At 46.5% G+C, this 12690-nt stretch overlaps 3 protein-coding genes and 1 long non-coding RNA gene across 4 annotated transcripts; 2 read left to right on the plus strand and 2 right to left on the minus strand.

The window, feature by feature from the left end:
* The first annotated feature begins 671 nt into the window (after nucleotides 1-671).
* LOC120686306 (NAC domain-containing protein 86-like) lies at nucleotides 672-3281 on the plus strand. The gene is made up of 3 exons (XM_039968509.1): nucleotides 672-1063; nucleotides 1210-1493; nucleotides 2508-3281. Exons 1-3 carry the CDS (start codon nucleotides 907-909, stop codon nucleotides 2805-2807), a joined length of 741 nt encoding a protein of 246 aa, XP_039824443.1. The 5' UTR covers nucleotides 672-906; the 3' UTR covers nucleotides 2808-3281.
* Nucleotides 2342-5423, minus strand: LOC120686335. The gene is made up of 4 exons (XR_005680142.1): nucleotides 4538-5423; nucleotides 4346-4457; nucleotides 3842-3929; nucleotides 2342-3387 (listed from the first exon to the last, which is right to left on the minus strand). It is a non-coding gene; the product is annotated as an uncharacterized LOC120686335 (long non-coding RNA).
* A 164-nt stretch (nucleotides 5424-5587) lies between these two features.
* Nucleotides 5588-8239, plus strand: LOC120686314 (NAC domain-containing protein 45-like). Its single transcript, XM_039968518.1, has 3 exons — nucleotides 5588-5881; nucleotides 5967-6244; nucleotides 7723-8239. The coding sequence occupies exons 1-3, from the start codon at nucleotides 5725-5727 to the stop codon at nucleotides 7942-7944; spliced, it is 657 nt and encodes a 218-aa protein (XP_039824452.1). The 5' UTR covers nucleotides 5588-5724; the 3' UTR covers nucleotides 7945-8239.
* Nucleotides 8240-10950: 2711 nt separating this feature from the next.
* LOC120686324 (histone H4) lies at nucleotides 10951-11607 on the minus strand. Its single transcript, XM_039968528.1, has one exon. The coding sequence runs from the start codon at nucleotides 11515-11517 to the stop codon at nucleotides 11206-11208; it is 312 nt and encodes a 103-aa protein (XP_039824462.1). The 5' UTR covers nucleotides 11518-11607; the 3' UTR covers nucleotides 10951-11205.
* Nucleotides 11608-12690: the final 1083 nt, after the last annotated feature.

The raw sequence follows: 12690 nt of genomic DNA on the forward strand, positions 1-12690 counted from the left end.
GCAAAGCTTCTCTGTATCCCCTTCTTCCTCAAGACTTCTAAAGATATTTTCCCCAACCGTTCTTTAGCTGAGCTCGTTTCTTTCATGCATGGCCTTCCTTCTTTTCCGCTTTTTGTCACGCAGTGCATACTACGTATGCCCAGATCCATCAACACGCATGGCAAGTTATTGCATTGGCGACACAACGCAATGCTCCATCCTCATCACTCAACAGCAGATGAAACAAGAACCAAACCAATGCAATGCTATAAACACCGGCATTGTTTGGGCTTTGAAACAGCGAGGAGCCATATATATATATCTCGGCTCCCTAGAACTTAATTAATTTACATTTGCAGGACTGTAGAGTCAGACCGACTGTGCTGCAGGTAGATAATAAGAGCGGGAGTTCAGGGTGTCGAGGAGAGGAGAAGTCTATAGTTACAAGCCGAGAGGTCTAGCTGCTGATCGGTGGAGCGAGCCCGTGGAAAAAAGGGTCATCAATCAAGCTTGTGAGGGCTCGGGAATCTGGAAAAGAGGCGACTAAAGGTGGCCATCCGATCGCCCAAAATCGTGAGAGAGGCATGACTGTGTCCGCGTCTGTGTCGGCCCCAGCTGACGCGCCGGCCGGCGATCCCCAGAGAAAAACCTACTTATAAGGGGGTCGCTGGTAAAGGCACCGATCCGCAGCAGCGCGCAAAGAGGAGCGGAGCAAGCAAGGTGTCTGCATACTCTTTGGCCACACCCACACCCCCGTGGCCTGTGCGGGCAGCAGGGGTCGATCGCGCCCCCCCGGCCAGCAGCTGCTGCTTGATCGATCGATCGATCACCGGCCGCGCGCGCCCGGGCCGGCGGCGGCATCGATCATCCTCGACGACGACGACCGTCGCCGCCGATCGACACGGTACATATAGCTAGGTAGTAGAAATGGCGCCGGTGGGGCTCCCGCCGGGGTTCCGGTTCCACCCGACGGACGAGGAGCTGGTGAACTACTACCTGAAGCGCAAGATCCACGGGCTCAAGATCGAGCTGGACATCATCCCGGAGGTCGACCTCTACAAGTGCGAGCCATGGGAGCTCGCAGGTACGCACTGCACGTCTTGATGATCTTGCTTCTTCATCCTATCTGCTAGCTGCTGCTGCTGCAGAGTGATCAACTGATCATGCATCGATCTGTGCTAACAAAAATTGCTTGTGATGATCGTCGATCGCCGCCGTGCACGTGTGCAGACAAGTCGTTCCTGCCGAGCCGCGACCCCGAGTGGTACTTCTTCGGGCCGCGGGACCGCAAGTACCCCAACGGGTTCCGCACGAACCGCGCGACGCGGGCCGGGTACTGGAAGTCCACGGGCAAGGACCGCCGCGTGCTCCACCACCACGGCGGCCGCCCCATCGGCATGAAGAAGACGCTCGTCTACTACCGCGGCCGCGCGCCGCAGGGGTTGCGCACCGACTGGGTCATGCACGAGTACCGCCTCGACGACAAGGACGCCGAGGACACGCTGCCCATCCAGGTGACCTTACCTTGCCTCTTGCTGTCTCTAGCTTAGCTTTGTCATGTACTACTCCGATTCTATCAGCTGCTAACTAGCTACTGAATCTGAATAATAAAGCACGCGCTGCAGTCATGAGCATCGAATTGCAAATACATTTGCACTTTCTTTGCTACATATATATGTATACGTAGAAGCTTCACATGGCCATGATCATGTGCTAGCTAGGGCTCTGAGAGCTCGGCTCCTTTCTGTATTTCCTTTTGCCCTGACCTAGTGACTTGAGCAAAGAAAATTTCTGCGAGGCATTAAAACTCCTTTTGTTGAATCTGTACGCACCACGATCGGTAGCAGTAGTAGCCATTCTCTGGTACAGCTTTGCCCTCGCTCCCCACTCTGATGGCTGATGGGACAAATCTGTAGCCTTCCTTCATTCCCTGAATCCTGACCAAGAACAAAAGAAAGGGCAGCAAAGGCCTTGGTATTAGTACTTAGTGCTGCTACTTTGGTGGGCAGGCGTATTTACGTATCAATAATCCTCTAATAAACTCCTCTTTATCCTAGGATCAGCAGACATGATCTGCGTTGGGCTGTGCATTGATCATGTCCATGAGGCATTAAAGAGCAAAGCAAAGCAAAACAAAACAAAGAAACCATCTCTCTCGCCCTCTTCCCGCTCTCATGGCCGAGCAAGTCGGTGTCGCTCGCTTTCGCTTTATTCCATGCTGAATCCATCATCAGCCTCACACCCTTCCCTTCCCTTCCATCGCCGTCTTCTTTCTCTCGCAAATCAACTCCTTTCTATTCTGATATCCAGATCTTAAAGTAGAACAACGCTGCATAATCTACATCAGTAAAGGACAATGCTGTTTAATTTTATCCCAACATTATTTAGCAAATGTAGCATGTATAGTACAAGCATATTCATGCGTCAGTGTAGCACATAAGCTAACTACTTGCCAAAAAAAGACAGAAATACTATGTGTTGATGATTCTTTTCTTTTCTCCTTATTACTCTTGTATTCTCATGATCAGGACACCTATGCGCTATGCCGGGTCTTCAAGAAGAACGCGATCTGCACCGAGGTGGATGACCTGCAGGCGCAGTGCAGCATGGCGCTGCTGGAGGGCGCCTGCCAGCAGCTGCTCACCAGTGGCAGCCAGGAGTACCAGACGCCGTCGCCAGACGTGCCCGTCGGCTCCACATCCCGTGGCGCCGACGATGACGCGGACAAGGACGAATCCTGGATGCAGTTCATCTCCGACGACGCTTGGTGCTCCAGCACGGCCGACGGCACCGAGGAGAGCACATCCTGTGTGGCCCTGGCGAGCTGAGAACGAAGCCTCTGATTTGCTCAACGATGCTGCAGCTGAGAAAATTCACCTAATAACTATTTTTTCCCTTTCTTTTTCTCTGATCGATATGCTACTGCTGGCTAGCTATTAATAACCACTGCGATCGAGTCTACGTACAAGGTGTAAGATCATAGCAATAAGCGGGCATCCTTTGGGTTTTCAGCTTCCATCCTATTGCTGGGAGTTGAAAGGATTGTTATTGCCGCCCCAAGGTTGTCGTTGGAGTCCTTCCTTGAGTTGAGTTCATAAGGAGGGATATATTTACTATACCATATATAGTATATATAGGAACAAACTGCTCCTTGATTTTTTTTTGTTTCTTCTCTTCTTTTTTTGGTGGGTTATCGAATGTATTGTACTTTTTGAGTGTTTTCTTTTCTCTTTTTTCTGTGAGAAGCAGAGTGGATATAGCTATGCCATTGCATAGTTTTTGTCTTGTGATTCCAAGTGAAATATAATGTGCAGTATGAATGCAAATTGAAGACAATAATGACTACTATACCTGTCATGTCCAAGTTGAGTCAAGTTCCAGACCCTCTTGTGTAGTTGCCCCTGCAGTCTGCAAATAAAAAGAAATTAATGGAAAATGAAACCAAAATATAAACTCAAAGACGTTCATCGGCGTACCGTGTACATGTTATCATAAGATGAGGATACTCACATATATAATATATTAAATTACTGAAGAGTTTAGAGAATATTTGTCAAAAACAATTGGCCCATAGTTTAAAGGGTATGAAATATCTCTCATAAGAAAACCAGCTTTCCATTTTAGCACATATAACCACAAAGGATATATATATATATAGCTTACTTGTTCAAACAATATTATTGTTCTTCTAACTATATCATGTTACATATAAATGCCTCTATAAATTTGGTATTATGGAAAAGCCTAATGGCAGGCGTTCAATCACATGCCGACAGTTGTGATGCTTTGCTAAGCTGACGCTTGGGTTCACAGAAGGTTGAAGGAACAATATATCTGTAAGCAAGATCAGAGGTTAGGTTACCACATATGCTGTTGGCAGTAGCCCTGCTGGAATGTCAATCGGAACCTCTTCCAGGTCAATATATATAAGTGCAGTGACTCTTTTGGACCTTGCCTAAGGTTGTTAGCCCAGTTGGTGCGAAGCAACCGGCGGCACTCCACAGGTGGGGGGTTCGAACCCCCACCGGGACGGATTTACTCCGCCTGTGGGGAAAAAAAAAGCCCTCGTTGTGCTTCTGTTGAGCTTGGCTGTGCGACACGGCTCTTGGGAGACGGAACCCAGCCCATGAAGGTTACGGACCGCCCCAGGGCCAAGGTGCCGCCAGTCCAAGCCCGGAAGCCAGCTTTCGGGGGTTTTCTCTTCCGGGGTCAACTGGCCTCTTCTTAATTGAAAGCCGTGGGGGCGGTCTTTCCCCCGCCAGTAGAGTTTTTTCTCTTTTGGACCTTCCTACCTTGGAAACCACTTCTTAATTGAAAGCCGTGGGGGCGGTCTTTCCCCGCCAGTAGAGTTTTTTCTCTTTTGGACCTTCCTACCTTGGAAACCATGAACCACGTTGTTCCACATGTCAGAGCAAATTACTCCATGGGAAGTGCTGTGACAACAGATTTACAATAACCGCCTGCTGAAGAATTCTTTTCTGCCGATCTTGGCAAAACATTAGCATTGTGCTGTATCATCTTTATAAACATCAAGAAAAACTATAGTTCAGCAGTCTACCTCACACGCATCTTCATCGTGAAACTTTTTTGCAAGCGTGATGCCTCTGCATGTTCAGAGAATCAGAGTGCACCCTTAATGTCAACACAGTACCCTGGCACCACCTTTGAATCGTTCCACCATTTCGGCAGCAGGTATATCAACTGTGAAAGCAATTCGCAAATCTACATTTAGCAGCAAATTTTGCTTTAGGCCACATGCAGCTGAAAGTGATGCCTGTCTTTTCTGTAGAATTGGGTAAGACTATACTTGCTGACCTCTTTACATGCATTGATGCATGTCATTGTAGTGTTAGCGAAGTTAGAAGAAAAGAGCAGTGAGCCATGAAAAGATGAACAGAACATATTTTTCCCCAACCATGGTTGCAAATAAACAAAAATTATGTTATATTGATTGAGTTGTGATCATCGTATATAAATCTTTCATTTAAGAAAGAAAGGATCTCGATCATATCTATTATTAAACTTGAGCTTTGTATCGAAGACAATCAAGTTTATGCATCCAGAGACATATATGCTAGACTAAAAAGTGAATGATGATCCATAGTACTCGAGTACTCCTTTATCAAAATCCAAAGCTAAAAGTTTTGTCTGATCTAGATGGGTAAATAGATAGCAATGCAAGCTCATTGACACTGGAAGGCCTCATGGCTACATGGACCTTTTCTTTTCTTTTTACCTTCCCTAAACTTTCTGTTTTGCAGTGCTGATCCCGATACGTAGAGACATGTTACTAGATCACCCTTGCCTTTAGTCCTCTTCACTCTGACACTTCAAAGAGATCAAGCTTCTGAGACACAAAAACAAGTTCAGTGAACAAAAGAACATACCCCCACGGCACAAGGGGGCAATGCCACGACATATTTCGCATCCCAATACAGTCCTACACAATCTACTAGCATGAATATCACAAAAGTGTGTTATCCAGAAAAACAAAAAAAAAAGTCGGCTCCGTTAAAAGATAAGAAAAGAAGATCCTGTGGTGCTGTCATGTAAGACGTCCAGACTCCAGAGCTTGTGTGAGAATCATGTAAAAGGAAACACGGCTACTTGGGCTACTTGTAGGGAAGGCTTTGAATCATTTCACGGAGGAGCTAAAGAGCACAGTGGCCGGCGACGGAAGGGAAAGACAAAGGGTAAAGACAAAGAGAAAGATCAGCAAGAAAGGAGGCAGCGAACTGGGAGGCCATGGCGCCGGCTGATCTCCCGCCAGGCTTTAGGTTCCATCCAACTGATGAGGAGCTTGTGAACTACTACCTCAAGAGGAAGGTCCATGGTCTCAGCATCGAGCTCGACATAATCCCTGAGGTAGACCTCTACAAATGTGAGCCCTGGGAGCTAGCAGGTAACCTGAAATCAAAGTTCATTCAGTTGCTCATCCTGAGAATTCATTTTTCCTGACTGAAATTGAGATATCTTTGTTTTGGAAGAGAAATCATTCCTGCCTAGCAGAGACTCCGAGTGGTACTTCTTTGGGCCAAGGGATAGGAAGTATCCAAATGGATGCCGCACAAACCGTGCAACCCAGGCAGGATACTGGAAATCAACAGGCAAAGATCGGCGGGTCAACTACCAGAACAGACCGATTGGCATGAAGAAGACATTGGTCTACTACAAGGGTCGAGCTCCTCAGGGTCTGAGGACCAACTGGGTGATGCATGAGTACCGCATCGAGGAAAGCGAATGCGAGAACACCATGGGGATTCAGGTGACTCATCCATCTTCTGATAGACCTATACATCAATATCAGTTAAATCCTTGTGTGTTGCTTCTGGCGCATTTAGTGATCTCAGATTCTCAGTTTGCATTCAATTGTATCAAAAAAAAAAGGCAACATCCTCAGATAAAAAGATGTGCTCTGTACTAATTAACGCTGTAGTAATCATGTCCTTAAATACAAAGAAATTTTGAAATACCATGCTAAAGAAAAATTGATGATGAAACATATTAAAAAACAAATTAGGGCATTGCCTGCTTGAGGAAGCTACGTTGTTTATGCATGGAGTGCATGTAAAGTTAGGGCTCTTCTCCCCTTTTTCCCTGTATCCATCTGTGGTAGCCATAAAGTATTCCTTGCTTCCATGGACCATAACTACTTTGCAAAGTACAGCAGAAGTTTCTTTCCAGTTATCTAATGGGTCACACATGGTACGCTTTTTCTAGTGCTCTTGATGAGACAAATTTAACATCCAATTCCCAGTTGAGGATGTGAAATGATACAACATGATTGTACACAGTTTAGTAGCTATGCAGATTTCAGAGCGTACAAAATCTAGGTCAGTTGTATGTGGATGCCATCTTAAAGCTTAGACATCCTTCAGTGTGGTCCATTGTTGTGTCGGTGGCTTTACACTTTATTCTCTAGGTCCCAATCCTACTTTACTTAACTGTAGAAAATTTAAAGCCAAAACTGATAAAAATGTCTGATCCCATGTTTAGTGTAAATTACATCGAACAACACAGGACATTGACAAACCAAAAAACTTAACTAGGATGGTACTCTGAAACGTATATTAGTTCTGTTAGAGAGAGATGAGTTGAATAGTTGATATTTCTATGGGCTAAACAAGAGTTGAATTAAAACTATTCGTGACTACCTATTTCAGTTCCCAAGGAAATATCACAGTAAACTATTTGGAGGTATGACTACTTATGAGTGATTTCTTGCGTTCTAATTGAATTCTGACTTCTGAATTGGTATTTCTATGAATCAGACAAGAGTTGAACTAAAATCAAGATATGAGTGATTGCTTGTGTTCTAAGAAAATTCTCCAATGTCATGACATAAGTTTTGAATCTGCACACTGTTAATTTCTTGTTGCGCTTGATGCTGAACTTTCTAACCCTGGTCTCTGGATACTATCTCTTAAGACAAAAGAGATAAACATGGAATGTAATTTGAACAAACAGAACATGGAACACAGCAGAAAGTTTCCAACAGAATGGTACAGTATGCTCTAGACAAACATTTTAAGTATAGGGTCTTACAAGTCAGGGAAGGGATATAAAGCTCTTGGAACAACTTACTAGTATTCAATTTTGCATGACAATAGATCTTCACCCAAATGGTTGAGTTTGAAATCTTCCTTCAGTAGGTGCAACCGTGTAATAAAAAAAAACATCCCACCTGTGTTAATGAAACGGAAATTATGTCAATTTTTCTTGTTAATTCTTGTTATTTTTCAGGACTCCTATGCACTGTGTCGGGTATTCAAGAAAAATGTGGCGTTTGGAGAGCTTCATAAGCAAAAGCAAGGAGAGTGCAGCTCATCACAAGCTAAAGAAAAACAAGAACAATTTACAAACGTCAGGGATGCTGGACAGTCATCTGGTTCAAGTGACCATGGTAAAGACAACTCATGGATGCAGTTCATATCTGATGATCTATGGTGCAACAAAACAAAGTGATGGAATTGAAAAGACAGTTGTTTAACTACATCTAACTAGAAACTTCATTATCAGTTACACTTAGACTCTGTATATGTTTGGTAACATCACTTCTCACTTTGGAGTTTCGACAGGAGGACAGCCTAAGATTGGGACTCTGACTCTTCATGTAGAGTTATACTGTAATAGATAAACATACTATTTTGGTACTTCAAGGTTCGTTTTCCTATGTATCTATCATTAAACACAGTGATTTATAGTGAAAGAAAAGTAAGATGTAGAGACAGAAATCTATTTGAAAAATATTATTTACATATTCCTTTCTTATGCAGTAACAAGCATCATTTTACAGTAAAGGTCACCAAAGGTGCCAATCCCCTTTAGTCAATTACCTATGATCTGCAATCTCTACTCCAGGCCCCAAGGAGAGTTGTTTTCCTTTGCAATTACTTTGCACTCTGCTTTAATAAAATAGCAGAACTAATGCTCAAGTTCAAAAAAAATAAAATTATGACCTAACATTGGCACCACAAATCAGAATGCATTGTGGTACAGTTCAGAAGAACCAAGTGGTTTGAACTGTCAAATTTAAATTTCTTGATTCAGATAGAATCATAGAAACAATATGGTATGAGGATGATAGATGTCGGTACCCTACAGCTGGGGTACCCACTCCTACTGTGTCAAGACTCGCGTAGTTATCCGTAACTACGCCCTAAGGAGCTGAGCAGCCGGACCCCTGGGGTCCGACTCCATCTCACCGGACCAACGGTCCCGGACCCGCTTCCCGCTCGGGGACGGGTCCGGTGTCACCACGTGTCCCAGAGGTGGAAATGCTCAGCACCTGTGACCGCGGACCCGGACCCCCGCAGGTGGGTCCGGGACCTCCACATGCCATCCGGACTCCCGCAAATGGGTCCGGGACCTCCACGTGCCTATCCGGACCCCCATGAGCTCTCGGCTCAGCTAGCTGCTCGGGACGGGTCCGGAGCCGCCACGTGTCACACAGACGCGGGCGCGGGCGCGGGCGCAAGCCTTCCGCTGGAAGCCCCCTCACCCACCCGCATTAAGTGCGAGTGGTTGAGGCGGGCTTTACTGCCTCTGGGCACGGGGTAGCTTTTGTCAGTCCACACTGTGGATCGCCAGTTACCGAGGCGGCTCGTCAGTTACCAAGACAAGCATTAAAGACTCAGCGCCGTGCGCATGGGCGACGACTCATGATGACCAGCTACTGACTGGAGCAACAGTGCACGCTGCTACAGTGGACTGAGTCAGTAGTTCGGCGCTTCATCATGACCTCGACGCACGGCTGCAGATGCTAGACTCTACTCTGACAGGACAGCTCAAGACCATCCCTGGTCAGAAGCTACGCACGGAAGCCGACGACAAGATCTCCGGATCTGAGGCATTGAAGACCAAAGTGTAGTTTATAATACATCGCCGGGTCCACATGTCGGGGCCCCGCTCAGTATACGTGCTCTCCTTGGACATATAAAAGAGAGAGCACGCCCGCTAGAACAGAGACACAGATCTTCAGACTCTCTCGAGACTCAGCCAGACAGACACAAGCTCTTGCAACTCTCACACTCTCGTGGGAAGGCAATACAACACACAGTGGACGTAGGGTATTACGCTCCGGCGGCCCGAACCACTCTAAATCTTGCTATGTTCATCGTGTTCTTGAGCGAGATCGATCTAAGACTAGCTAACCCCCGAGTACACACCCTCTGGGTTAGGGCGGGTGTCTTCCGCCACCCGGCTGTGGTTTGCAGCACCACGACAATAGAGAATCGGCATGAGATTTAGGAGTTACAAAATCAGGACAAGGGTGGAGCTAGACTGGTACTATACATAATGGTTTCACTGGCAACACGTCATCAGTATTCTTGGTCCCCAACTACACACCATTTTCAGACTGTCTCATAGTTTGAGCCTTCCATGGCAGCGTTGCAAATTTGGAATTCAGTTTTAGCATGATATTTGTAATTGTTAACATGACCCTAGTTTTATTGTACCTTTAGTTCAATTGCTCGATACCTTTTGAAATATGATCATTTGCCTAAATATAGAAGTTGCTTCTGATTGCATCAATTCCAATTTAGTTATCCATCAACATGTTGGCACAACTACAGAAACTGATTCCAGAACGTTGGTGTCAAGCTCTGAAGTCTGAGTGATCAAGGTTCAATTTTAACACGACATCAATATTCAGCTTGCATTCACAGTACGGAAATATCTCTGAATGAACTGGCAAACCAGAGATCGTGTGATAACCACAAAAGTGCCGTGGGTAGCTGGCCTGAGCCTGACGAAAGTCACCCCTAGGGAGTAGGGAACCACCCACAAGAATAATCCCAGCAACTTTTGCGGAATCAGCATCGATAAATCAAATGAAAGGCATAATAAGTACATGTAGAGGTAGAGAAATCATTACCAGCAGAGCAGCCAAGCGGAATCCAAGCCACGGAGGACACACAGGACAGCAACACCAAGCAAGGTTGCAGTTGCTACTCGCCGTCACCGCGGCGCCGTCCTTATCCCAACTCCCAACGAGCCGGAACTGCGGATACTTTTACTCAAACTACCAGAATCCAGAAAAGCGAGCGCCGGGGGGCATGATGCGGCCTGCAGCAGACACCAGGATTAATATATCGAAGGATGACCATTGCGTCAGTGCCGTCGACACCATAGACCATGCGTCTTTGGTGCTCGACGAAATTGCGGAACAGAAAGATAGGTTAGCGCTTGTACCTTTGGTGCCCAACTTATGTAGTCCCCTTCCCTCTTTGCACATTCCCCAATCAAAACCGATAATATTGCACAGCTTGAGATTCAACTCCGCAAATTTGAAATGCAAACCGCGAATTTGCCACTGCGAGAGGCTTTTATCAATTTCAATTTCAAAGGGATCTTCAGTTTCGATTCGCGCATTTCACAATTTGAAACGAATTGCACCGTCCTGTGCTGCCAGAAAGGGGATTCCAAAACTGATGAACAAAATTGAACCGAACAGGTTTACACCGCCCAATCCAGGACAATTTGTGCAGAGTTTACTTCGAGACAAACAGTATTCGTAGAATAACAATTGAAAGTGAACTGCAGATTTCCTACATCAGCATCCTGCATCCAGACCAATTGCTTCGAACCAGCGGTTCTTACATCGACACACCCGACGCCAAAGGGACCAAGCAACCAGCTACTACTCCGCTACAGCAACTACCGGAAAACATGTAAGGCGATAAGGCTACCCATGGAACCGAACCACATCGACAGACCCCTAACCTAGCCGCCGAAGCCGTAGAGGGTACGGCCCTGGCGCTTGAGCGCGTAGACGACGTCCATGGCTGTGACGGTCTTGCGGCGGGCGTGCTCCGTGTAGGTGACGGCGTCGCGGATGACGTTCTCGAGGAAGATCTTGAGCACGCCGCGGGTCTCCTCGTAGATCAGCCCGGAGATGCGCTTCACTCCGCCCCTCCTCGCCAGCCTCCGGATCGCCGGCTTCGTGATGCCCTGGATATTGTCGCGGAGCACCTTCCGGTGACGCTTCGCGCCGCCCTTCCCGAGCCCCTTGCCGCCCTTGCCCCTGCCCGACATCGCCGCCGCCGCCGCCGCCGCCGCTCGCTTCCGCTTGTAGTGGTGGGGGGTGGTGGTTGCGCTCGTGTGAAGAGAGCCTAGTTGCTGAGGTGGGTGGGAGGAGGCGTGTGGGTCTGGGTTTTATAGAGGCGGAGCTTTTTGGGCAAGGCGGGAGGGCGCGATCCGTGTGATGCGATATTTTCACCGTTCGATGCGAGATGGGTGGCAGAGAATGGAGGAGGTCGGGGTGCACGGATCGGTGACATGGCGGGGTGGGGAGCGGGAGGTGTGTTTCTTTTGTGAGGATGTGGCGGGGTCGACGGGTTTCGAACGGAACCGCGGTTTCGTGGGAGGATGGAGTGTGGGCCCCGGAGTTTTGGGCGGCAGGGGTTGCGCGGGGAGTTCCGAGCTTCGCGAAATTTCAGACGGATCTGAGGATGACCAGTGGGACCTCTATGTCAGTAACTGTGATGAGATTGGAACGGAGGCGTACTCCGCTTTGCTCCCAATGCATGTAAAAGGCGTATTCTTGGTGTACGCTATTTGATAGCGGAGGCGGATATGCATTAACACTCGAGTTTCGAGAAGACGCAAGGCCAAATTGCCAAGCTCAAACCCAAAACGTAAGACTGTCTCCAATAACGTGACTCAAACCCAAATTTGGGTCATGAATAGTAATTTTTGGGCACAAAAACGCTCTCCAACGGAGCACCCAAATAGATTACGCATTTTACGTCCAAGGTGAAAGGATTAACAAATATGTGTCTCTCTCTTATCGACACTTAGTATATCTAGCTCGCAGAAAATTCTAATGAATCCAACTAGCCACGTGCTACCATCTCTTGTTTAGATCCTTTTTTTTTCAGCACTATTTCGAACATTTGATCTTTAATCAGGAGTATTAAATGTGAATAACTGACAAAACTCACTCTATAGCCCCCGAGTATAATTGCGAGATGAATCTTTTAAACTTAAGTGGACCAGATTAGACAATGTCGTGCTATAGTAAACAACCTCTAATGATAGATTAATTAGACTTAATAGATTCGTCTCGTGATTTCCCGTCCATCAGTGTAATTAATTTTATAATTAAATCATGTTTATTCCTTCTAATCTTTAGTTGAAAATTGCTAGGTGCATTTTGTCCAAGTTTTTACAGGATCTAAATACACCTTCAACAAACAACCTACAAAG

This window comes from Panicum virgatum, chromosome 2K (assembly GCF_016808335.1).
Source record: "Panicum virgatum strain AP13 chromosome 2K, P.virgatum_v5, whole genome shotgun sequence".
NCBI lineage: Eukaryota > Viridiplantae > Streptophyta > Magnoliopsida > Poales > Poaceae > Panicum > Panicum virgatum.

Bases quoted from the DNA above. Each gene is read 5' to 3' on its own strand.
- LOC120686306 (XM_039968509.1), top strand. From the start codon at position 907: ATGGCGCCGGTGGGGCTCCCGCCGGGGTTCCGGTTCCACCCGACGGAC. The intron at 1,064-1,209 runs GTACGCACTGCA...GCACGTGTGCAG, and splicing joins CGAGCCATGGGAGCTCGCAG to ACAAGTCGTTCCTGCCGAGC. The intron at 1,494-2,507 runs GTGACCTTACCT...TCTCATGATCAG, and splicing joins AGGACACGCTGCCCATCCAG to GACACCTATGCGCTATGCCG.
- LOC120686314 (XM_039968518.1), top strand. From the start codon at position 5,725: ATGGCGCCGGCTGATCTCCCGCCAGGCTTTAGGTTCCATCCAACTGAT. The intron at 5,882-5,966 runs GTAACCTGAAAT...TTGTTTTGGAAG, and splicing joins TGAGCCCTGGGAGCTAGCAG to AGAAATCATTCCTGCCTAGC. The intron at 6,245-7,722 runs GTGACTCATCCA...GTTATTTTTCAG, and splicing joins AGAACACCATGGGGATTCAG to GACTCCTATGCACTGTGTCG.
- LOC120686324 (XM_039968528.1), bottom strand. From the start codon at position 11,517: ATGTCGGGCAGGGGCAAGGGCGGCAAGGGGCTCGGGAAGGGCGGCGCG.